The sequence below is a fragment of the Agelaius phoeniceus genome, chromosome 9, assembly GCF_051311805.1.
Source record: "Agelaius phoeniceus isolate bAgePho1 chromosome 9, bAgePho1.hap1, whole genome shotgun sequence".
NCBI classification, from domain to species: Eukaryota; Metazoa; Chordata; class Aves; order Passeriformes; family Icteridae; genus Agelaius; species Agelaius phoeniceus.
In genome coordinates this window covers 2911383-2938739 of record NC_135273.1, presented here as the reverse complement: position 1 = coordinate 2938739, position 27357 = coordinate 2911383, and the positions used below count along the sequence as shown (strand labels likewise).

The window sequence follows — 27357 nt, the reverse complement described above, 5'->3', positions numbered from 1 at the left end:
CAAGTCTAATATGCATTTAAATTTTTCATGGATCCAAAACTGAGTAATTTCCCTTCAGGACAGAAATCAGCCCCCAAAAATCTGCTCAGCACAGCCCCAGACTGCCTGAGCTGCACCTTCCCTAGGACAAGCTAAACTGAACAGATCAGAAAGGTCAGAATGAGGCCAAATACCTCAAAGCCACTGATAAAAAATGGCTGAAGGTTCCTATTTTATTTTTATTTTGTTTTGTTTCAGGCAAGAGGATGGCTGGCAGTTAAATCCATGTAATAATTCCTATAAAGTTAGGAGGCTTCTGATAAGTGAGTCCTGTGAAATGCTACACCTTCTTGGCCTCAGGCAAACAAATTTTTTTCTGGTGGATAAACAACAATATCATCCTACTAACACGTGTAAATTCTATTCCTTCATGCACAGATTCCATAATTATTTTTTCAGGCTTTGATAAACAGCATGAATTCTATATAATGCATGGTCCTCCTCTGTAATGAATAAATTTGCCTTTCAAAGTCTGCTGCCCTAATAACGAAACAGGAAGGAAAACCACAAAGAGCAGAAATAGGAACTGTTTCAACAAGCTAGTTGTAAATAAGGTTAAAAAAAATTAAAAAAATAAAAGCAAAACTCCCAAAGTGTGTTCAAAGTTTGATAATGATTTACAAAGGAGACTATTCTAAATGTAACACCTCCAGACAGCTGCAAATTTGATCTACAGCACTAACAACCACAGCAGTGATTTCTAATCAGGAATTACCAGCCCTATCATGTCTGGGACATTTTTTATTCATAGCTTTCTGATTTTCTTTCAGCATCCATTTAAACAGAGTTGCTTATTGTTTTGGATTAAATCAAGAAAACTGTACTATGGCTCAATTTAAAGCAAATACAGAAATTAATAATTTTTCTTTTGTGCTGCCATTGCAATAGAATTCCTTGTCCTTATCACAGCCGAGAAAGTTTTGGTCCAGGGGAAGAAAGAAAGAAAATACTGATTTTTCCTGCTCTGCAGAAATTTGATTGTGTGAATCTATTATTACTAATTATTACTTTGAAGCTAAGAGTCCAACAATATGGCTTACATATAAAATAATTTTCTCCTTGGTGCTACACAAACTAAACCAGAGAATCCTAAAGAGCTTTCAGTCAATATCTCCAAGTTTATTCCTTTATCATATAAGACTCCTGTTAAAAAGGAGACTAATTATGACTGCAAAGAGAATTTAACACATTAAAAATCAAATTATTTAATTCTTGATGAAGTTATGAATTCTATTATCCCCACCATGGAAAACACCCAGGGAACACGGGTGGTTTTGTGAACCTGCACCCTCTCTTCCATGACAGTTATTGCAAACCAACAAATTTTTCTACTCTGCAAACCAACTTATTCCCCTCAAAACTCCATGAAGTATGGAAAAAAAACATGCAAAAAAAAAACAGAAAGTTGATGTAGTACAGTGATCTGACCAAAAAAACCCTATTTTATCAAACTATCTATTTTTTTTTTGTGCAAAGGACAACTTGCTCACGTCTGTGCAAGCTGAGGTCTCTTTGTACTTTTCCCCTTTAGAAAAAGAAGTGGAGAAAAAAAGCCAGGAAATGAGAGTTTAAAAGCTGGTGATTCCCACCTGGCAGCTGCTTTGAGTGCTGCTCCAAAGGGCTGCCACGCCAGAGCAAGGCGGTGTCACTTCTAATTGCATTTCATTAAATCAGCCTCTAATTCAATTACAGCTGCTCTCCATATGAGCAGGCCACTGGAGAGGAAGGATTTCCCTCTTCCCTCCTTTCAGGCACACCTCGTGTGAAGATCCACAGGGATCTTCAGCAGTGCCAGGACAACTCCTGCTCATCAGCCCTGAACCTCTCTGCTCACAGCACCCACAGCAACACAACCCAGCTCCTCAAAGATGCTGCCTCTCCTTCAGCTTCCTTGGCCTCATTCTCCTCCCTTGGTTTCCTCTTTGTTTTGGGATCACAGAATGGCTGGAGTGGGAAAAGATCTCCAAGATCATCCAGGATCTGTGATCAATCCTCACCAATCCCCAGCCCTGAATGCCACATCGTGCTCTTCCTTGGACACCTCCAGGCCTGGGGATCCAAACCCTCCTGGGCAGCCCCTACCAATGTCCAATCACCCTTTCCATGCAGAAATTCCTCCTGATGTCCAAGCTGACCCTGACTGCTCAGGGGATTTCTCCTTTTCTCTCTGCTCAGGGGATTTCTCCTTCTCTCTCTGCTCAGGGGATTTCTCTTTCTCTCTCTGCATACAGTTCATTGCTCCCAAGAAAAGGAGGGTAGGGGAGCCTTGCATCAATCTCACACCTCAAACAATAAAAGAGAGTTTGGCTCTGACCTGTCAGGGGTTTCATCCTCTCCATGCAGAAGAACAAGGCTCAGTTTTCAGTCATTACATTTTTACAGAAATACATTTCTTTTGACCTTTGGATTGCCCACATTTAGGGGATGCCCTTAGGGCACACCAGTGCTGGAAAACTAAACCAAGACACAATTAGAGAATAGAAACACAGAATTGTGTGGGTTGAAAGGGACCTTTAAATATCATCTCATCCCACCCCCTGCCATGGCAGGGACACCTTCCACTATCCCAGGCTGCTCCAAGCCCTGTCCAGCCTGGCCTTGGGCACTGCCAGGTTCTCTCTCCTCTCTCACAACATTTCCCTCCAGGACCAGCCCTTGGAGTGAGGGGCAGGATGCTGAGCACCCTCCTGTAGCTGCATTTCTCTTCACAGAGAAAAGCAAGGCACAACTTCCCAAGAATATTTCTGAGATTCATATTCTCTGAACCTCAGGGAAAAAAAAACCCAATTATTATCTCATTTACTACTGTATTATTCACAAGTGAAATACACTGTAAAAAAATATTTACCTAAAAAAAAAGAATTAGTAGTTAATTCTAATATAAATATTTCAATTCACTAACCAATTAAATCCATATATATATAAATATATATATATCAAAACTATCAACTAACAATCACAAAATTCTAAACAATTAAGAAAAGCTGAGTACTTATACAAATTCAATTTAAATATAATGTAATATAGTATAAATAATATAAAATAATATAATAAAGTAATTAATTAGCCTTCTGATATCAATGGAGTCCTCCTCATAATTTCTCCCTTTGTATCCTATACCCTCATTCCAGCCTCTGCCCCAAACCAGTGGCTTCCCTCTGGAACCCAGTTGCAAAATCAAGGTCTTGTGCACCACAAAGCTCCTTGTTCCTGCAAGACTACCCATCAAAGAGTATAAAATTATTACAACTGGCAGCTCCTCACAGATGTGGAGACTGCATTCTTTTCTGGTGTGCTTTAGTCTAAAAGCCAAAAACAATTCTGGGAATGTCCAGGGGTAAGGAGATTACAGCAAATCAGGAGTAAATTAAGCAGGCAGGCATCTGCTGAAGGGAAAGTGGGGAGAGTGGAATGTAGATATTTCATTTATGCCGGATTAACTTCATTTTTTTGCTGAATTCATATTAACTTTCCGAGCATCCCCGTGTGCAGGAGTCCCCTGGGAGCCTGCAGGAATGTCACTCCTGCTGCTGTAGCAGCTCCTGTCACTGGAGGGCACAATGCTGCTGCTGTAGCAGCCTCGCACAGCATCAGCTCAACGATTTTTGGATAGATAACGTTTTTTCCTATTAAAAAAAAAAAAATTTGATCCCCTCAAATTATCTGAATGCTGAGATCTTCCTTTTGTAGATCTCTGGCTGCTAAATTGTGCAAGGAATAAAGAAGGAAAATCCCCTGAAATAACGAGTTGAAAAAAGCCCAGAGTTTTTATTTCCTGCACGGTGCTCCAGACAGTGTAACTATTCATTAACTTTAAAGCACAGCGTTTAAAATCCTGTTTTTCTTTTGGTCTCGGCTTTACATCCTGCAGTTCCTTTAGCCCCAAACCAAATCCCTGGCTCTGATCCTACTGCTAATATGAGGAAAATCAGGCTTCCATCTATTTGGGCTGTTATGCTTATTCAGCATTTCCTTGAGGAAAAACCTGACCCAGGTAAAGCTCCTTCTCATGGGAATGCCTTAAACCCAAGGGAAATCCTTTTCCTTTGTGTCTGGGCTCCTCTGGCAGAGCTCTCTGGGCTCTTGAGTGTCCAGACAGTGTGAAACACTGAACTATGGAGCAAATTACAGAAGAATTAAAAGGAAAAAAAAACCCTAAATGTTAAAAGCTCACAGGATAGAAAAAATAAAGCAGTGAAATCCCTGGCACTATCTGTCTTATGCAACCCCTGAGTTGCATATTGGGGTAATTCAGCCCTCTGTGTGTTCCTCCACAAGATGGGGGAGACCTGAAGGAGGAGACCACAAAGGCAAAAGCACAAAGAGATTCTTCCAGAAAGGGCCTTCTGTGTGGTTTCTCCTTCCTGCCACAGCCTGTGAGATGCAAATCTGAGCCACCCAGGGCCAGGAAATACGTTTCACAATGCTGATGGTCTCCTCAGTGCTTCTGAAATCCTATTGTGACCCATGCCTTGGAACAGTTGGACACAACTACTGGAGAAGCTTTTTGGAAAGCAATTTCATTAGCACACAATATTGGCCTGCCTCTGCCTGAAAAGTCAATGGTAAGACTCACAGTGATTTTAATGAGAGAAGAAGTAGGTCAGTACTGGAAAATCTCATGCACAGCCTTTATATTCTGTCACTGATTCCTTGTGATCCCCAGAGAAAGAGGAATAATTCTGAAGCTCCACGAGCAAGGCAGGGAAGTTTTGCTGCCTGGGCTGGGGTTTTGCTCCCTCTGTAGAAAAGCCCTTTACAGCATAAATCTCAGCTGTGACACTTGCTAGTATATGGCAAATATTTTGTTGTTGTCCCAGTGTTTCAGAGCAACTCACTGAAACAAGTTTCCTTTAAAAAAACCAAACCCAAAAGAGCCCAGTGTTGATAGAGTTTAGATTGAGATATCTCAGTCACTGTGACAAGTCACACACAGATGTAAGAGCTGCTGGAGGACACACAAGTGTCAAGAATTCCCTGTCTGTCCCAAAAAGGATCAACCCTTAATTCCCTGCCCAAATCAGGTTTTGACACAGCCTGTCCTGCCCAGACTCAGAGGTTTCTCAGCTCCATTTACAGATGGAGTTTGTTTTTGCCTAGAAAGTGTGACTGGATCCCACACCCCTCCCAGCCCAGCCCCTGAGGCTCCATTTATTCATCTCCAATCATTTCCTCTGCAGGCAGAGGAGGGATTCACAGCTGATGGGCCAGGCTGGTTGTTCCCCAGCTTTCCTTCCAAGCCTTTTCCCATGCCTGGGAGCCCAGCAGTGTCACCCAAACCAACTCAAACACTGCAACCCAAACCACTTCAGACCGGCAACCTCCTACAGCTGCTGCATCTCCCTAAGGCATAACAAAACTGTCACTGAGATCAGGGCCCTCTTTCCAGAGCCTTCATGGAAGTTTCCTCCTTTGGTTCTGATATCCCCACGACCCTCAGCAGGGCTGTGCCCTGATCCTATCACAGATTCCCTGGAATAAAGAAGGAGCAGAACTCCCTGCAAGGCTCTGATTTATTGTCTGTCCATGGCTCCATTCCCCACTCTGTCCCCAGGAGCTGGGAGAGACCTCTGGAGGAAAAGCAGGGAGAGAGAAACAGGGGAGAAGCAGGTAAATATCACCTGGAGAAACAACTGGTAAATCTAAACTGGAGAAAGAACAGGGAGATATAAACTGGGGAAAGGAACAGGTAAATATAAATTGGGGAAAGAATTGGTAAATATAAACTGGAGGACCAGGAGATAAATATAAACTGGGGAAAGAACTGGTAAATAGAAACTGGAGAAAGAACTGGGAGATATAAATTGAGGACAGAGCAGGGAGATATAAACTGGGGAAAAGCAGGTAGATAATAAATGGAGGAAAGAACTGGTAAATGTAAACTGGGGAAAGAAAGAGGTAAATATAAATTAGGGAAAGAACTGGGAGGTAGAAACTGAGGAAAGAGCAGGGAGATATAGACAGGAGGAAAAGCAGGTAAATATAAACTGGGGAAAGAACTGGTAAATATAAACTGGGAGAAAAGGAAGTAAATATAAACTGGAGGAATAGCAGGTAAATACAAACTGGGGGAAGAAACGAGGAAATATAAACTGGGGAAATAACTGGTAGATATAAACTGAAGGAAGAGCAGGTAAATATAAACTGAAGGAAGAGCAGGTAGATATAAACTGGGTAAAGAAACAGGTAAGTATAAAATGGAGGAAAAGGAGGTAAATGTGAACTGGGGAAAGAAACAGGTAAATATAAAATGGAGGGAAAGCAGGTAGATATAAACTAGGGAAAGAAACAGGTAAATAGAAACTGGACAAAAAGCAGGTAAATATAAACTGGAGGAAGAGCAGGTAAATAGAAACTGGGGAAAAAGCAGGTCAATATAAACTGGAGAAAGAAACAGGTAGATATAAACTGAAAAAAGAGCAAGTAGATATAAACTGCACGTCTGTCCTTCAAGGTCACGTAATTCCCTTCCAGAACTGCATTTCCAAAGCATCAGCTTCCCAACAGTGAAGAATAGCACAACAGAACATGTGAAATTGGATAAACATGGCTAATTCCCAAGGGAATCATAATTGTGACAGTGAAATATGATGGTTTACTAGGTCAAATACTTTCTTCAAAGAAACATGCTTGAAAATTATATTGAAAGCTTGACTTGGACAGATTGCAGGGACCTGGTCCAACACTATGGTCAAAGATATTTTTTCCCTGAAGAAATCAGTCACTGCACTACACTGGGCTTGCATGGACACAAAAATAAATTCATGTTTATTCTGTTTTATCTTCCTGTGTTGACATCATTAACTAAACCATAGTGGAATGTGAATCAGGTCTTGTGTACGTGTTTGCTCGTAATACATGAGGTTTTAAAAGGTAATCTGAAAAATTAAGTCCAAGCCAAGTTAAAAACCCAAAATATTAATATTGAAAGTGTTTTTAAAGCACCATTTATAGATAATTTGCACCTGAGAAAGGAATATTTTCTATCCAGCAGGTAAGACTCTTATAAAAAATGGATTGTAACTTTGTTTTAATGGAGCTTTATCTTTTTATGCTTAGATATAATTTAAATAGGTCACAAAAGCTCACCCAATACTCTAGGTCCCTGATCCTTGTATTTCCATCCTCAAATGACCTAATTACAGTGTTGCTTGATAAAATTTCGTGACATTAATAGTTTGCAAAGGAATCACAAGAACGTAGGAGTAGAAGGAATCACCTGGTAGTAGATGTTCACTCCTCTGTCCATCTGAGGTTATGGAATTCCCAGAGCCTCATAATAATCCCAAAACATTCAGAATACAAGCCTGGAAGGCACAGAACTCTGCTGGGCCACAGGAGGACAAGCAGGAGAGTCAAAGGAACTGCCACTGTCCCAGAACCTTCCATCAGCAGCTGATCTCACAGCTGGGAACACCTGGAGGGCCAAATCATCTGGAGATATTTGCACTCACTCCCCCACCTCTGTTTTACAGGGGAAATCCTCTGTTTCTATCAGGATAAACAGGTATTTTGTAAATAAATAAAAAGGATTTTATTGAAACAACATTTCTACACATGAGCAACCTGGTCTGGTCTGGGCCCTTGGCAGAGGGGTGGGATGAGATGAGCTTTAAGGTCTCCTCTAACTCAAACCATTCTGTGATTCCATGACCATATAGATAAAATATTAATCATAAATTAAGCACTAGATAAATTCCAGTTGGATATCATTATCCACAGCCATCCAGATGTTCTGGAAATGATTCATTAGAGATACATTCTGTAACTATAGAGATAAGCAGTGAAACTGGAGCTCTGGAACACATTTTGCTGACCAGGTCAGGATGTAAAATCCTCAGATATGACCAGGTCAGTGGCCACAGACACTTGGGGAAGATAATCTGATATCCTGGCAAGCTGATGCAAACATTAAAACACAGAAGAGGTAAGAGGATGGAATTTTTTTTTTTTAAGTGGTGCTGGCAGCTGCATGATGTCAGCTGTATTTGTGATAATAAAGCACTTTCTGGTGAGCACAAACCCCCCCAATTTGTAGCAATTAATCCAAACCCCAAGCTAAGTCAGTACTGGTAGCCAAGGGTGATAACATGAGCATATTTCTCCAGCAGAACATCATCCATTCCTGTTTTTCTGGCCTACAACATCCCTGCTCACATTCTTCCCTGGCATCTGAATTTGTATCTGTCCTACATCCCACTCCACCCTCAGAGCACAAGAGCTTTTCTGGACACATGAAACATCAGGGTTTGGCCACGCTGAGCTTTCACATTGGATAAAGGAGTTTTTTACTGAATTCTCACCTCCAAAGTGCCCTTTTGGAGAAAATATTTAAAGACATCCAGCAGCAAAGTTTGTGAAAAGAGGGTTCTACCCTTTCCTGGGCCTGCTAAAATGCTGCTGAACCACTGATTACTGGAGACTCCTCAGGGCAAAAAAAAAAGTTCCTTGTAAAAGATAAAGAAAACTGAAATTTCATATTAATATCAACAGACTTTGATCTAGCAATATATCTACCAAATGTTATTCCAGTATCACCCTCTAAATCTCTGTCTCCAAAATGATGTGGATTGTCAGAACTTCATACATAAATTTATAAGGGACCATCTTTAATTTCATGCAAATGACAGTCCTAAATGGCCCTAGTAAAATACTCATTGTCTTCTGCTCTCATGAATTTCAAACTTCTTTCAGTTTATCATGAACTCAGGAGATGAATCACATTCCAACTGTGCTCATCACACCCTGCAGTGGCCTTGGCCTTGCACCACGTTCCTGTGCTGAAATATGAAGTTCCAACCAAAAAAAAAGTTGATATTCAGCAAAAGTTTTAGTTATGAAAATAAAATTCTCTATAGAGTTGGGAAATTAAATGTTTTAGCATGGTCTAAATGGATCTCTTATTTGTGTGCCTGGGGACATGGGTTAGTGGTGGCCTTAATGGTTGGACTTGATGATCTTGGAGGATTTTCCAACCTTAATAATTCCATACTCAGTTCAAATCAATGATTATTTTGGAGTACCACACCCTGCACTTTGAATAATTGTTAGCTTGAGGGTTTTGTCCAGAAATCCCATTTTTGTTATGCCAGTCTCTACAATCCTTCACCAAAAAAAAAAAAATTACAATGTTTTCCTGCAATTATTTTCTCAAACAAACAAAAAAATATTCAAAATATTCTAGTGCCTTTATCCAGAAATGTCTCTGTCTACAGAACAGAAGAGCAAGAAACCAAAGGATTCCCCTGCTCCACTCCTGCCATCCTACAGATTTTCTGACCATGTAGAGATAATAAATGTGGCTGAGTGGATCCTGTGGTGTGAACTCACTGGAACCCAAACATGGCCATAATTTGGCCATGGAAGATTCCCAACTAACAGCTGAGCCTTACTGAGTCCATTTCCATGCCAGTTATCTCTCAGGATTAACAAAGGACCTTTCAGGTCACCCAGGACAACATTTTGGGTCTGGCAATGCAGCCAGGGCTGTGACCTGCACTAAGAGCTGGCTCACAGTTATAAATAGCTCAACCCAATTAGCACTTGGTTCATTTACTACATTTAGGGGAAGCAATTCTCCATCTCAGCCACCTGCAGAGCTTTGGTGGCTTTAGGGACATGAATCACACCTGCCAAGGACCCCACAGCTCTTACTCTACATCATTACAGAAATCCTGCTGAGGACTTTTAGGGCTGGGAGGGTCAGACATGGAAGTGCTGCTGCTGCTCAAGGCACTCAGCTGATTCACAAAATCCACAGCCTCAAACCCTTCCATAAAAACATCCCAGAGGTGGCCTGGGAAGTCACCACTATGGAATTGGGAGTTGGAATTACTGCATGGATGGTTCAAGGCCCACATGAACACAAGGACTGAATTCCCCAAGGCCATGACAGTCAGAGGGGCCCTTGGAGGGAATGCACAATAAAATCCTGTGTAAAATACAGGCTAGGAGTTCTGACTGTGCCCCCCAAAAAAAGATTCATTTTCAAAAGGAGGCAGCACACCAGTGGCAGAAATGGACAGGGCAGGGACATCTCATGGGACAGAACAAAACCAAAACAGACCAACTTCACCATTGAGACCATGAAAAGGCCAAACAAACCATGACTAAGGAACCACAGGAAATGACCACAAGGGTGGACACGCTCCTCTTTCCCATTTATCCACAGAAAGATTTAAAAATGAGACATTTCTTAACCATGGCTCAATGATTTTATCTCAGATGATTTTATCTCAGAGTAAGGATGTTGTGGTCCTTCTGCATTAGGATTGCACTGCTCAAATGTACTTGTGAGTGCAAATCTAAGATTCAGTCTTTAAAGTCATTCTTTTAGGTTGATGACAGTTGTATCACATGAAGTCTCTGTGTCCTAGCAACAACATAACTCTTGCTAAACTCAGGCAATTGGAAAATCAGTCAAATTCAGACACAATTAAGATTAAATGTCATAACTGGCAATGTATGAAAAATACCAGGCCTTCCCAATTGAACTTTTTTTTTTATTCTCCTCTCCATATCTTTCGCAATGATTCATGCAATGACATGAGTAATACATGGAAATATATGGGAATTGACTTTCACTAAAATATCTGAATATAGAACATTTGTTCTTCTCTAAGCATGTCTGGGTGCAGTTCCCATTCCCCTCTGAACCAAACACACACACACAGCTGATAAAAAGCACAAAGACATCCAAGCTTTAAAGTGGGATAATTTTAAACTTAAATCACATCCTAAACCTCTTTCTAAGACTCACATTTCCTACTTTTTCCCTGACCAAATTTCAACCCAACACCATTGCCCAGTCTTTGTCCATTTGCCACTGAAAGAGGGTAGATTTAAACTACAGGTGAGAAATAAATTCCTCCCAAAGAGGGTGGGGAGACCCTGGCACAGGTTGCCCAAAGCAGCTGTGGCTGCCCCATCCTTGGAAGTGTCTCTCCCTTTAGGGAATTCTGTTAGGAATGAAGCACTCCAGTGGCTTTGTTTAATTCTCTTTTATGATGTATTTTCCAGTGGTTTTCCCTTTACCATAAGTTTTGTAAGCAAAGGATCTCTCCTGTGATCAGTGTGGTCTCTCCCATTTCCACCAGTTGTCTTCCTCCCAGCTTACTCTTCTTCCAAATCATCTTTTTATTTAAAGAACAGAAAAATCTTGTCATGGAGAAGCCACAGGAATTGCTCATCACTGACATTAACAGCTTTGCAAATTAAGATGACCTTAAATGAGCAATGTATCCCCATGATCCAACCCATGCCTCCTGTACCATTTTTAGTCAGGAATGATCATATCATATCATTTTCCTTATGCTTCTTTCCTGACTTCATTTCCTGAAGGGAAAGACAGCTTCCCAACCTTTTCTGCCAATCCCAGCTGGGCTCTCAACCTCATACCAGGTGTGCAACTGCCAGGGTGAAAGGAATGCTGCTTTAGCCCTATCAATACTGTCAGTCACATCCCTGACGTTCATCTTTTGCTCAGACTGAGATGTTATCTTTATTTTTCCTTATCTCTGCATTCCAATAATCCCTCCCTGATAAATTCTGATCTCAGAATCCCTCCAGGAGTGAAAACCAGAGCAGGTTTCAGCATCCAGCTGGGTGCATAAGTGATCTCCTGGCTTCCAGGGCTCACCACAATCACTCTGCTCTCATTTGCAGCAGCTCCTGTGCAACCTTGCTGGCCCAGGAAGATTTTCCATAGATGATTCCAATGTGTGTGTGTGTCTTATCTCAGCTTCTTTTCTCTGCCATCACATCCAGGTGTCCATTGGACACCTCTCTGGGCAGCCCTTTCCAATGTCAAACCACCCTTTCCAGGCAGAAATTGCTCCTGATGTCCAACCTGAACCTGCTCTGGCCCAGCCTGAGGCCATTTCCTCTCATCCTGTCCCTGTTCCCTGGGAGCAGAGCCCGACCACACCACACCACAACCCCTAATTAGAGGATTCTGTGGAAGCCAACAAAAGAGGGTTTTTTTTTTCCTTTCTAATTGTCTTAACAATGGTTCAGAATAAACATAGGAAGACCCAGAAAATTCACCTCAGCTCGTATGCAAATTCCAGCACTGGAAAAAGCCCTGGAGATGTGGTTTGCAGACACTACATGATCTTCCATGCTCCCTCTGCTCTTGGATAAATTTTCACCCTGCTTGAACCGTGTGAAAAATATGCATAGAGAAGCAAAGGGGAACACTGGAGATGAGAAAAGCAGCCATGCTATGATTAAATATGAATGGTAATGCCAGAGCTTTGATGGAAGGAAAGAAGAAAAACCACTGCAACTAAGACCAGGAACACAAGACAAGGCATCCTCCTCTGCAGATTTCTGATATTGTGAGGAGAGTTTCCAAGGAGAAAGCTAATATCACTGTAATCCTTGCTTTTCCCAGTAAAATATATATGTTTTTGCAGAACAGGATTCACTTCTGAAGCTGTACCAACAAGTAAATTATTCATAAGGGAAGAGATAAAAGACAACATTTCACAGAGTAAAAAATTTAGACTCTCCTATCTCTGGCAGTGTGATCATACTTGTACTAACTGGGCAGACTGGGAATCAAAATGAAGCTCAATTAAGTGGTACAAACTATGCATATAAAATACATCAAGATGATAAAAATGACAGCTCTCCTGTACCTATGCTTCATCTTTCATGTTGAACCAGTTCAAAGAGAACTAAGCAAAGATGCCATTAATCAGTGCTCTAACGTCGTGCTACTTATCAATATGTGAGTGCAACACCTCAATAGAACAGGATGCTTAAAGGGCTGCTAAATGTATCAATATTCAATTACACAATGTTAATAAAGCCATTAAAAGAGAATTAACAAGTGTTTACTCAGGAAGTATCTCTGCCTGACATTAGGTGGCTCTTTAAACATTTTCTAAAGAAATACAGTAAAAAGCTATTAAAATATTTATGCAATGCTTGCATTAGTTCTATTTAACTGGCACAGCAGCAATCATATCAGCAGTTTTAAATGCCCTGCTTCTCAGCACCACGATTATCCACTAGTTATGAGAGAGAAATAAATTCCCAGTCTTAGAATTTTTATGCTTTTCATTATAAAGAAAAGATCTCCAAATCCTTCATTAAAGCTCAGAGCCCCACTAAAACTAGATGCTTCCAACTCTCTGTTGAGGAACCAATATGAGTTATGCACCTAAACCACTGAATAATAGGGAGAGATAATAATTGCACCTTCTTTTTCTTCCAGTGCTGGTGCCACCAGCCCAGTGCCTCAGGAGCAGCATCAGAGAGCCCCAAGGTGTTGGGGGCCAGCACTGAGTCACCAGCAGCAAATCTCTATTTTTTTATAAGTAATAAATTACTTATTCATTAGGAGTGCGCTGCAGCAGGAGCTGGGTTGAAAGGCTCCTGCCTGCCCAGGTAGCCCAGAGGAAAAGTTGGGTTTTGCCCCAAATCTTTGAGCTCAGGCCTCCCAGGCAAAGGCTTCCTGGAGATCTCTGAAAGGAAAGGCAGATTATTTCATTCCAAGAGATTGTGCTGCTGCAGCACTTCTGGGCTCGTGGCTCCTCCTCGATTCCCCAGTAACAAAAAGCCTCCCAGGACTTGTTAAATTAGCCAACGTAATGAAGTCCAATTCTGTGTTATTTGCACAGGGACTGGAAAAGATTTCATGTTTCCATGTACATAAACAAAACCTGGCTCAGCACACCAGGGAATTAAGAGGTTTATAAAATATAAAAGACATTCACATTAATCTGTTAAACAATTCATTCTCTACCCTGCCTTTTCCTACTAAGTGAATTCATTACTTATAAAAAAAAATATATATATTTGCTGCTGGCTCTTTTTTGCTGCTGGTAACTCAGGGCTGGCCCCCAACACCTTGGGGCTCTCTGGGGGGACCCTGATGCTGCCCCATGAGCACTGGGCTGGTGGCACCAGCTCTGAAGAAAAAGAAGGTGCAAGTGTTGTCGCTCCTTGTTACTCAGAGGTTTTGGTGCATAACAATGCCAGCTGTGCTGCAGCAAGAAGGACTGCACCATTGATCTGAATTAAATTATTAGGGGGTGTGGGAACGAAACAGATGAATTCACATCAAGGAAAATCCAAAATAAAGCAGTTCCTCTGATGCTGCCCAGACAATGCTGAGTATTTTTCTTCCAGGAATTGGTAAGCTCAGGGAAAATGCTGGATTCTTGCAGGACAGGTTGGGCAAATTCATCAACATAAAGCAATCTTTACACTGAGGCACCCACAACTCTTCCCAAGGACCTACTACAATTTTGATGGATACTCCTCTAAATTAGTATAAAAATCCATACTCTTCCTTGGAAAATAACAGCACTTACTATTTAACAAGATCAAACAGGTGCTAGGAAGTAAAAATATCTTAACAAGAACTGGCTTTGTTTTCCTTTTAAAAAGGTCTCTATATCAAATCACCAGGCCTGAGTTCAAAGGAAGTCAAATGCATGCCCTGTATTTATCCATTATCCACAATATCCACAGAATCCTTTGGAAAGACATTAATTTGCCACAATTTGCATCCACAAAACAAAGTGAGGAGGATTTTAATGATGATTAAAATCATCAGCTCCTCTATGAACAAAAACTGTATTAATCCAACCCAAAAGCAAGTGAAAACAGCAGCTATTTGCTCCTGACTGCTTTGTTTTCAGAAGACACTAATAACTACCCAGTTCTCTAATAATACAATTAAATCTTTCTAGCACATGCCCTCCTCTCCTCCCCAAATATTTTTGGTTCTGAAGCGTTTCTGTTGCAATCACTTCTACCTCAACACTATCACCCAGCTAATAATGTGATATTATTTATTTGTATTTGGGGTTTTTTCTGCTTACGTAGGGGTAAGGGATGAAAAATTCAATTTTTCATTCCTTGTGTAGCAAGAATCCCTCCTTTTTCCTAGGTTAGATTTTTATTTGTCCAATGAAAAGCTATTAAAGGGGTCTTGTGGAACTTGTTAACTGGTCTGTGCAACTTGTGGAACTGTTGTAGCTTCCAACAATCCGGTCTTCAACTAGATGAGTTTTAAATTTAGTCAAATTATACTACACCTAACAGGCACTTTATGGGAGATCTGCCCATTTTTCAGCCAAATTCAAGGGGTCTGATCACTCTTCTTTTCATATTGATGGCAGTCATCTTTCATGCAGTGAGTGTAAGGGTGTCCCTTCCAAAGGCCAGACACATCCAGCACAGGAAACACTGCCCAGAGACAAATGTGGCCCCTGGATTTCTGAGTCACCCCAACACATTTATTAAGCACTGAGTTGTGCTTTTACAACTGGTCTCCATCAGGGATATTTCATCTGTTCCCAGAGCGTCATCCCTCCTAATGACTCATAATGCAGCCTCATTCCATTGAGCTTGATTTCACTGCCTCATCAGCCTCTTGTTCTCCAGGGCCAAAGCTGCTCTTTTCAGCAAGTTCAGCCCACAGAGAAGTGGCCATTAACTGCAGCTCCTCATTATGTAAGAATCAGCTAATCAAGAGTGACCAAGACAGAGCTGATGTTGTGATTGAGGAGAAGGAGACATCTGCTTGGAATTATCCGGCCCGCTTTTTTCAAAACTGATACGGCATTTACTGCCTTGGTGTTCAATTAGAGCAGGAATAAATGGGTTTGGGTTGGGGGGTGGGATGTGGAGTTTGCTTCACCAGTGGCTTGGGAGGGGGAGAGGGATGGAGGTCACAAAGTGCAAGCAAGGCCCAGTGCTGAGGAGAAAAGGCAGAAGCTGTCTGCAAACCACGTCAGTACGAGGCACAGCTGACAGGTTCTAAGCTGCATCTGAAAGGCTGTGTGCAATGTAAAGAAAACTGTCATTTCCATGGTTTTCAGGCCAGGTTGAAAAAATATTTCTACTTCCATTCAATTCCCATCCAGTTGTGTATTTTTTTTTTCTTTATCTAACATCCAGAGTAAAACTAACATTCAAATGTATCAAACTCATTTCTGATGTGAATGGGAAGCCATTCCCCTGAAGTCAGAGTGGGCTGTATGTAAGTATTCCTGATTAATTTGGTGATGGAGCTTGCTTTTTTATTCCTAAATGTCACATGCAGCTTTTCTGAAGCCAAAAGTTTACGTGTTTTATTATCAGAGCACAGGAGATACATCTTCTTATTCTTTCCTTTTACAGGGAAAAAACGGTAATAAAACATGACCTTTTAATACATAATCTGTAACAGAATATGCTGGGCAGATAAAATATGTAACATGAGAAAGACTGCATTGAAACTAAACCCTGAATGGGGCTGAAACTGAACATAACTCTTGTTTCCCTTGGGGAAAGGAAAAGCATCAGATAGGAAGGGGACACTGAGCTTTTGCTGGACTGAGCAACACCAAGAGGCTGCAAATATGTGGGGCAGATGAACAGGCAAGCTCTGGGAGGACTGGGAAGCACAAATTGCCAAAAATAGTCCCATTCTGTGGGATCATTCCAGTGTTCTCAAATTCCCTCATTCCTACAAAAGGCACCCTTCCACACACAGCCAGGCACTTTTCACAGCTACTTCAAATGAATGAGGAGCAGGTAGAAAGATAAAAGCAGAGGAATAAATTGGACCCATTTCTTGAAGGAATCTGTCTGGATTACTGAGGCCAGACATCAAAGAAGGGGGGAAAAAAAGCACCTTCTTGCCAAGCTTATGTTTCCATATATGTATTTCCTCCCCACTGTTCATATAGACTCTGCTTTTTGCATCAGCCCTCTTGGCTGATATCGCAACACTTCGCTGCTTTTCATCTTCAAAATGTGAACAGACTCATCCTCGAGGCTCTCAAAATGTGAACAAATTCCTCCCTGAGGCTCTGCTGGGAGGAAATGAGACAAATAAATGTGGGGATCCCTCCTTCCCTGCGGGGCTCTGGGTGGTGGGTTGGCTGGGACAGGGCACGAGCACCTCCTGGACCCACACGCTCTGCAGGCAGGGATGGGTTTGGATTCCTCCAGCAGCACCTCCTGCCATCCTTGGAGCCCTGAGAAACTGCTCTGTCACTTGGAAAGGAACTGACATTTTCTGGAAAGAGTCTCAAATTCAGCATCCAGCAAAGCGTCTGCTTCCCCTCTGAATTCGGCCCCATACTCAGAAAAATCTTGTCCTCAAATCCCTTTCACCTGCCTTTTTCTCTCTTTCTTCCCTAATTTTTTTTTTTAAATTCTATCTTTTCCTTGCCCTTTTTCATTTTTGAAGAGGCAGAGGTAGGTGCAGAGAGGCAGCTGTAGCAGCAGCAGCTCTGCAGACATGCCTGCAGCCTGAGTCACAGACGAGAAATGGAAAAGGAGCTCTTACATCAGGGATGTTGAATCGGATCCTGCCCAGAGAAACATCCAGGAATCACACTCTGCTGTGGACACACATTCAATTCCCTTCCCCTGCTTTCCCTCCTCTTTCCGTGGATTTTGTGGCAGAGGAGGACCCTGAGGTTTTTAGAGAGGGGTCTGTGCACTTTGGCCACCTTCCCTGCAGCCCTGGCAGGGAAGAAATGCTTGAAATGCTGAAGGCTGCCCTACTGTGCCTATGGAAATTCATACACACCTGGAAATCCCTGGTAAGGGAGCTTGGAAACGGGGGAAAAAAAAGAGAAAATAAAGAAGAAGAAATGAAAGAAGGAAGAAAGAAAAAATATAAAAGAGAAGCAGGCTAGATGAACATTCAGGTGGGAGCTCCTGCACTCAGTTCCTGACTGAGATCTTTAAAGGCAAGTGAGGTATGAAATCCTATGAGAACAGCATGACCAGTGTCTCCTTAGCCCCTTAAAAAAATCCCTACACTCAGTTTGTGATACAAATTACTTCTTCTAACCCTGCAGGGATGTAGCCTTAGAAGAACCATATCCCAGGACCTCAAAACACAAATCATGTGGGGCAGATGTGAGGGGAAGGCTTTTATCTAAACTCCACGACCACAGCATAGCAAAGCTGCCAAACCTTAGGATTTAAGCATGACTGTGACAATACTATCAGGGATTTACTTTTGGTTGGTTTGTTGGTTTTTCTAAAAAACTTGTGGCAAAGCAGAAAAGACTTGAGGACATGAATCTTAAATATTAGAATGAAAGACATCATAAAAAGAATCTTAAATCTTGCATCTTGCTTTTTTGAATTTTTTTTCTGTTGTGATATCTCTTCCCAGTTTGTTCTGACATGGACACACATTGCCAGGTCTTCCTCCTCCTGCTCCTATTATCTCCCTTCTGCTACATCCAACATCCTGCTAAAATCCCAGGGGGCAAACTCAGGAAGGGAAAATTCCATGAATCATAAAATCATGGAACGGTTTGGATTGGAAGAAATCTTAAAGATCACCTCATTCCAACCCAGCCATGGCAGGAACACCTTCCACCATCCCAGGTGCTCCAAGCCCCAATGTCCAACCTGGCCTTGGGCACTGCCAGGGACCCAGGGCCTGCCCACCCTCAACTGTGCTTTTAAAACTTATTTAAGCCCTTCCTGTGGTTCAGAAGCCAGAAAACAATATCCACAAGTGCTTCTGAAAGTCAGGAGAACCCTCCTGGATCTGGCCTGGTCTCTGTGCAGGGGTTGTGAGGACGAGCTCAAACAGCCCGGGCCTGCCGGGGCACTGAGGCTGCAGAGCAGAGCTCAGCATTTATCCCTCACTGCTTATTAAATGAAAAACATTAACAAATTAAAAATTAAAAAAAAAAATTGCATAAAAAACAACCCAACAAGCAGAAGGATTCTGAAACCTGCCCAAGGAGCAGACAGAGAAGCCACGTGAGGAGAGGAGGCCTTGGGAGGTTTGTGAGGCAAGGCTGGCTCCAGCGGGACGCTCCCATCCCCTCCCTGTCAGCCTGCACAGGGAGCTGGGGCACCAGCGCTCCTCGCCATGTGGGCTGCACTATCAGCAGCAGATCACCAGCTTTCCAGAAGGTTTTTATCTCCTGTCTCCCTCCTTGTTATGAATTTTCTCTCCTGGAGGATTGCACGTTGCCCGTGCTTGCTGTCACGGCGCTGGGGCTGAGGGAGGGAACAGCATTCCTGCTCCTTCCCCACAGCCAGCTCTCCTCCCCACCTCTCTGCTGAGCCACAGCAAAGGGACGTGCTGAAAACCTCACATTCTGCACACCAAAGGGAGGTCAAAACACAGCTCAGAAAATATTGGAGTCTACTGCTGCAATGTATTCTGAGAGTGGAACCTAAAGCAGGCTGATTCTATATTCAATTTATTAACAATTGCCTATTACTGTTATATCTTTAATTGAAAGGGACAGCTCAGGATTGCTCTGACAGACTGAAAAAGTAAAACCTTTGAGTTCCCTTGGCTCAAAGCTGCCAGCTGATGACACTCTGGGAGCTCAGGAAAACACTTGTGCAGGGAAACCTGCACCTGTCCCATCCACCAGACTGATCCTGTTTGCTGTGTGAATGAGCTTCCCACACCTCATTTTTCCCAGAGAAAAGGGTTTGATCCCTCAGTCCTTCCCTCGTGCCCAGGCTGCAGGGTGGGGACAGGGCAGCACTGACTCCCCTGACCCCAAGTGTGCCCCCAAAACCAGGGTTTGGGATGTGAGTAGGACACAGCCCTCTCTTCTCTACAGGGAATTTGGCACAGCCCCATTATCCTGCTGTTTTGTAGGCACTGGAGGAGAAGATTGACCTTGACAGACTTTATGACAGCCACAAAAATGTCTCAGAATTTGTATTTCTGAGTCTTTTTATCTTCATGTTGTATCAGCATATAAATATCTTCTTTCACTGTTCCTTTTTTTTTGGATTATTCATGCGAGGAGTGGAACTCCTTATGGGGAACTCTCGTGTTTGTAGGGGTTGGAACTAGGTGATCTCTAAGGTCCCTTTCAACCCAAGACTTTCTATGATTATAAGATAAAAAATGGACCAAGAAAGCAGCAGTTTCTCTCCTGATGGGGCTGGACCCTTTCACTCCAAAATGACACAGCCAGAGGTAGCACTGACCACACAACTTCAACTACCATTGCTAAAAAACATAGAACAAACCTGTGTTTCTCAATCCCCATGCTAATATTGCATTTTTAAACCACAAACCTGAGGGAAATACCTGTAGCTTAGAGCCACAGACTGATCCCAATTTACTGTAGCTCTGGTAGCTGAATTGCCATATTTTGGTATGGGTTAGACCACCTGACTGCCATGGTGCCACTGCAGAAGGGGAAAAACTGCTCCTTCCAGGAAAGTGAAACTTTTTACTTCAATTCTGGTGGAATCCCAACTGTCAGCTGAGGCTGAAATGCTGCAGTACAGCTGCCAGCTCCAGCACTTGCACATAAACCAGGCTGAGGTCACAGTTTTTTGGCTAAGACACAGCACAGAATTACAATAGCAAGTATATTCTGACAGGTCCCAGCTCTCTGTTTGGGGTTTGTTTGTTTAGATGTGTTTCTCTCTCTGTATTTCAAGCCATTGATTCTATAGAAGCATGTCAGTTCATTATCAAATCCTGTCAGCTATTTCCTTTGGCACTGGGAATGGGTTGTTTCCCTGCTAAATTAATCCAGCTCCAATGTCACTTGCACACCAATCAGTGCTCCCATTCAGGGAGGTCGGGCACAAAAGTGGAGAGAACGACGTCTTTTCTTTTAACCAAAAAGAGGAAACAAAACATTGCTGAACTCTGAAGCCTCACTGGAGCTGGTCATGGCAGCACTGTGCATGAAGATGGCTATTGCCTGATTTCCAGCCCAGGGAATTCTGCTGGAGCCTCCTCAATCCTGGGGAAAAGTTTTCAGAGTGACCTCCAACACATCCCAACCCACCCTGGGTACTGGGTCTCCATGAAGATGTGGAAAATGTGCAGGAGGGACAATCAGAGATGACCTAAACCTCTGGAGACCTCTGGGACCTTAAGGGATTTATAGATAAGATGGAGGCTTATACCGTGGCCTGAGTTGGATTTTGTCTCCTGATAAAATGGAAAAATTTTTACAGAGGGAATAAAAGGCAGCAATGTAACCTCATATATTGCCTTTTTTATATTGCTTTGTTAAGGCTGGGCTATAAACCTGACAAAAAGGAGCATAAAATGATGGGGAAATGAAGAGTGAACCCAGCTCCTCTAAAATATTCCAGCTTTTTCTTTCCATTTCCACGTTCCAATGGACACTGCCAGTGGCCCACCAGCCACAAGCACACGGATGTCACCCTCACTGCTCCCTCTGCAAAGCTAGACAATGAAATCCTGGCAGAAGGAAACTGTCCAGGACACACCTGGGGTGTTCTTGATGTCCTCCCTCCATCCTCACCCTCATATGCCCTCAACTTATCTCAGCTTTTTATCCTTCTGTGACATCCCCAGCCTCAGGTACCCACAGGAGTCAGCACTGGGAAAGTTCCCCAGCATCTGTTCACAGTTACATTGCTCTGACATTCATAATTATGACCTTTGTCAGCAGATCATGTAAGCATGAAATTAGCTTTGAAAATCAGTAATTCCTCTGACTTCACCTGGGTCACTCACATGTTTGAAGTTAAAAGAGCACTGAGGAGCTTTGCTGTGTACAGACCTAGCCCTGACAGAGTGCAAAACGTTTCCAGTCACAGACAAACAGCCAGTAGCCACAGACTGTTCCACTCTCCAGCTCAGATTTAATCTTACAGGGGCTCTGTTTCACTGACACAGCCGTTAAGTGCTTCCCTCTAAGACCCACATGCTGCAATCAACTTCCAAGGGATTTCTGAGTGCATACATTACTGTCCCTTGCAGACCAGCAGAGCATCAGTATTACACATGTAATGCACCCCAGCCCGGCCAGCTGCTCCAAAAAGTGGTTTATTTTGCAGCTGATGGATGCTTTGCTGATTCTGGAAATCTCTCCATATGACAAGTGTTTCTAAAACATTTAAGGTACTACAGAGCTGAAGGTTCTCAAGAGTGCAATCATCTTTTGCAGCTAAATCATGGTAAGGAATGTACTTGCAACGTGAGCTCGCTCGCAGGTTTTCTGCCTGTGACAAATTGAATCCAGCACAAAATAATTTTGGGGTTGCAATTACAAATGGGCAGTGCCTGGAAATTAATCACCAAAGTATTTAATGAATATCCACAGAAGGAATCTCAACAGCTGCAAGCCATCGAGATTTCAAACCCTAGGCTGCCAAGTCAGGTACCAGTAACTCTTCCAGAAGTCACTCAGAACATCTTGCCCAGTACATATGAACACATTTTGATGGGTCTAAATATCAGAAAACACCAAACTGACATTCAGTATTTCCACAGATAACAGATGGTTTCACACGTTGCTCCCCACTTGGGGTTGTCTAATGTATCTGAATCGTGTTTTGAAACTTAACTCAAGGTTTGGAAAATCTCTAAGGTTTTCAATAAATGGAGTTTAATGTCAAGACTACTCAAAGCAGCTGTTCCTCCTAATCAAGGAAAATCACATCCAGGTTTTTTTTGCATGACCCAATGCAGAAATTATGTAATTTAGGGGTCCCATGCACCTCCACCCCCACCACACCATTCTCCAATGCTTACATGAAACCACAGAAAGATAACAGCACACGTCTCAGAGCTTCCTGTGCTGCCCCTTTCTACTCCAGACAAGGTGTTTGTGTTTCTCTCTGCACCCCTACCTGCAGCAGGTGAGTAATGTCTCAATGCTTGCATTTGAGCTCCATGTTCCACATCAATATCAGAAAGAGGGAGCAGGGGCTCATCTGCATCCTTGGAGATTCCCAGGACACAGGGATGGGAATGCTGCTCCCTTCCCCAGGTTTTTGATGAGCTTTTCCCACCTCTGGAGTCCAGAACCCACAGGTCCAGCCTGGCTTGCTGCCATCAGATGTTTGCTCTGCAGAAATGCAGGCTCTCATTTCTCTCCTGGTCATTATTTCCCACTCCATGCCCCTGCAGAGTCCCTGGAAGCAGCAGGATGCTCCTTTCACCTCTTGTGCCAGTGACAACACCAGCATTACAGGCAGAAGAAACACAACCACAACTTCCACAGACAAGCACAAAGAGCTTGGCACTGTTTTGCCTGGGAAGCACAGCCCAGTCCTGCAGACCAGTGCCTGGTGTGATTTACAGAAACAAAAATTGACCTACACAAGCACACGCTGAGAAAACTTCTGCATGGACTTGCAACACCCAGACCATAATCTCTTAGGAAAATCAAAGTCAGAAATTGTGAAGAAAAGAGCAAAATGATTTTGCAAGACCCTGACCAATTTTTTCTCGTGCTTTGGGATCTGTGAACTGCCTCTTGTGTGACAAATGCCAAACCCAGGCAAGGCTGATTGTTCCATTCCCCAACACTGCCTCAAAGCTCCTGCTGGGATGAGGAACTTCATGTTGTCAACACCACACACAGCTCTTCCAGAAGGCAAACCTTCAGCTGAACACCCCACCAAACTAAAAAAATAATCCCAGTTTACCCCAGCTGAAAAATAATCACTGATAAATGTATTTTTTCAGGAGCAGATCTCAACATCTCCAAATCCACACAGTCACACAGACGCCTGTGAAGGTAATTTATTGCATTTTCCTGTCCTGCTTCTAAAAGAGGTGGAGATTGCATCTTACAATCTCCTAAATCTGACTTTATTACAGGTACAAGAGAGTTTGGTATGTTCAGCAAAGCCTGTATTAGCAGTTTTATGGTTTTTTTATGTTTTTATGTTCTTTTAATCGCTGACATGGAATGTAAATAGTTTCCTCAATTGCTGCATACTTCCCATTCCTGCAGGAAGGCACACCCTTTGACAAAGATTAAGAGAATATAAAGTGAAATCCCTGTTTACTAAAGGAATTAAATTCTCCTCCAGTTACTGGAACACAGCAACCTGTGCATGGGGGATCTACACACCCTTCAAGGACAGGTTTCCAACAGCTAAGGGGCATTAAACATAACAGAAAGGAAGCTTAAGATCTGGGCTTGATGTCGAATAATAAAGTGAGCTGGAATTCATCACAGCTGGGTAATGTTGGGGTTCATCCAAATGAGTGGGAATAAAAAGCATCTTGCACTGTTTTACTCCAGAGGACTAAAGAGGTGCCCCATGGTTTTCCATTGATGTTGTCCATCCCCAGCCTCCCCTGGACATTTGCTTTCACAAGCACATTCCTTCCTCCTAACACATCCAACTGCATCACTCACATCCACGCTCTCTCTATTAAACTGAAAAAAATACCTTTGTGGCTTTGATTCCCCAGCAGGGGAACCTGCAGAACTCACAGATCCTTGGGAACTGTTATAAAAGCTTTTCCCTGGGTTGAGAGTGATCTTTGGTTTGCTTTTGACAAACAGCATGCAGTTGTCCTCATCTGCATTCCCACCATATATCCTTGAGATTCTCTTAGAGGAAAGCAGAACACTTGCATAGTAGACAAAGACTTTGATGACTTTTTCCATTTGTCATGGATTTCCAGAGCAGTGATTTCATTCTTGTTTTGGTTTTTAACAACTCTGCCCATAGGATCACATCTACAGCAGTCCCTGATCCCTCTCTGAAATCTCATGGACATGAGCAGGACTTGCCAAGAGCACATGGAAAAAGATGCACAGAAACTGTGCTCAAGATGCTCAAGCCCAGTGTTGGTCCTGGGCTGCAGGAACAGCACAACCATCCCATCATCAGCCCCTTGCCAGCAGACCCAGAGGGCTCCATTTAACATTCCAGCAGGGGCTAATCCCCAAGCCTTGACTCTTCACCCCTGATGGACACTGCATGGAGCAGATCATGGGTGCAGACAGCATTAGGAGGGATGAGTCCTCCCCAGAAAATTCCAGAGACTGTAGGGTATTCCAGATTACTATAAATAAAAGGCCTTACCACAGGAAAGGAGGAAATATCCAAAAGAAATACACAGGAAAACCCTGAGAGGCAACATGTCCATTTTCATCCCCACATAAATGCACACAACCATAGAGATTCTTGCTCTATCAGCAATGCACAAATACCCATAACCCAAACTGAAACAAAACTCTCTTGTTAGGGGACTCTGTATAGGGGACCAGTAGCAAAACTGGCCCCAGGTTAATTTTAAACCATCAATTTTAAAATTATAACCCTCCTCCAAGAGTACAAAGTGACCATGCAGCAGGGTACTTACTCATTCCTCTCCAGATCGATGACCAGATGTTTATTTTCAGCTTGAATTACAAACTGCAGCACTGCTGGGTGGTTCTGAAAAAGGAAAACAGAGTTGGCTGAGTCCAAACCCAGAGCCCATCATCCTGCACCCAGCTCTGCCAGGGAAATGGACACATCATGGAATCAAAGGAAGGTTTGGCTTGGAAGGGGTTTTGAGAACCATTTAGTTCTCATGGGCAGGAACACCTTCCACTGTCCCTCAGCATCCTCACAGAGAACAATTCCTTCCTAATATCCAAGATGTATTTCAAATTTTTAAGATCTATTTCAAGCTTTTCATAAGGCGTAATTAAGTTTTATCTTAAAAGAAAGAAGTGGTGCTGCAGAATTAAGGGTATAAAACATCCTGAGTTGAAAGGGACACATAAGGATTGTCAAGCACAAAAAATGTGAAATATCAATAAAAATATGGTCAACAGTATTATCAAGTATTTCTGTGACAACAACAGACAAAGTATTTATGCATATCCAAGTATTTAAGAGAACTTTCTAAACAGAACACCAGCACCAGAGCCCACAGAAATCCCAGTTGCACTCCAGCATGGATCAGGACATCTGGATTGCATTTTCAAGCACCATCATGGCTGTGTGCAATCTTCATACTGCCTTTCCCCTGGTTATAAAACCCCAGTTCTTTTTCATCTCAAGCATCCAAGGTAAACCAAATAATTTTGGGGTGAGCTGTGAGAGGGGATCTGGAGCAATGGAGGCCTAAAGACTTGCAGGAAGGGGCAATGCACCTCCACAGGCTCTGGAAACTGCACTCCCAAGGAGAAAGCACAGTTTGCAATATGCTGGCTACTCTTGATTCAAAAGACTCAGCTCAAATATCTTTTAAAACTGTTTACATTTAACTTACATTTCATTAAACAAGCTCACTGGATTGTGCAACAGCATTTCCTTGTTTGAAATTCCAACAGTAGCTCCATAAATCAGCTGTTCCCCTGTACACTCAAGATGCTTTTCTGGAGATTTGTGTCAGCCAATTGCAGCTAGAATCATTTTAGGATTCTAGTGTTTAATTGATTTATTGAGAAATGTGTCTGAATTTGTGATTGCTGCAGCAGAGCCCCAGTGGAGCCTCTGTGACAGACAGAGCATCCCCGTCCTTGGAATGCAGTGATTTTCAAATTGTTTGAAAAATTAGAGATGTTTGTTAAAAAGCAAAATTATTGGGAGGCTGTCATAGACTAAACAAAATTGTTCAAATGAGAAATAGCTGAGAACTCCCCAGTGCTCTGAGGCTTTATTGAGCCCAGGCTGGGAGTGAGATACCATTGCTCTCTCCAAAGTGTCCTGCTCGTGAGAATCCAAACGTGCTTTCTCAGCAACAGCATTGAAATTCTGCATCTCTGTGAACTCTGCAGAAACCAGATCCCACTAGAATGCTAAATAAATGCTTCAGACTATCCTTGGCACTCAGCAAACACATGGGAGTCATTTTTTGGCATGAATATTTAGAAGCAGTGTTGATTATGACTTCAATATTAGTGCATTGCTTCCAAAACCCGTGAGATCTACAGAATATGGAGTTTTGAGAGAGCAAACCACAATTAATTACAATATAACACAGTAAATAATTAAGATATTGCAGTGGCACAAATTGATTCTTTTCAGCTGAAGGCCCTCTTAATATGGAAATGACAACTATGTTTATTCATGAGTTCACAGTGGTACTTATTTGACAGTCAATGGATGTTGGTAAAGTTGCAAAGTTAAAAAAGCAGCTGCAGAATAGAACAGGCTGTTACAAGACAAAATCATCTCTCAGAGAATTCCTAAAGCTGAAACTTCTTCTCATGGAGCACAATAATGGCCCCAGTTATGGATGCTGCATTGCTGTGCACCAGACCCAGGTTCAGAATCTTGCTTCACCATCAATTTTTCTTTCAAACAAATGGCTCATTTCCTTCTTTTCCATCTGCAAGGAGATGAGACTATATTTTTTCTTAGTCTGACTGGAATTCATAAGCACAAATACAGCAAAAATTACCCACAGCACAGGTGTTAGGGTGACTGCAAACAGAAACACTTGAAATTATAAATTTCTAATGGTAAAGAAAAAATGAGTCTCTTTCAGAAAGGGCATTTGAGGTTTGTGCTTTGGTTTTTCCTCCTCTTTTTTTAATCCATACTCCTGTGAAATTAATTCAGATTTTTTGTTTGTTGGGGCTTTTTTTGGGGGGGGGGGGGGGGTTTCTTGCAGGGGCTGTGGAGTCT

At 42.5% G+C, this 27357-nt stretch overlaps 1 protein-coding gene across 2 annotated transcripts in view; it reads right to left on the bottom strand.

The window, feature by feature from the left end:
• ADAM12 (ADAM metallopeptidase domain 12) overlaps positions 1 to 27357 on the bottom strand; it is a 185053-nt gene that overhangs the window by 110552 nt on the left and 47144 nt on the right. For both annotated transcript variants that reach the window (XM_077182778.1, XM_077182779.1), the window contains exon 3: positions 25097 to 25170. In XM_077182778.1, coding sequence (XP_077038893.1) covers positions 25097 to 25170 — 74 coding nt within the window. The remainder of the gene's footprint in view (positions 1 to 25096; positions 25171 to 27357) is intronic.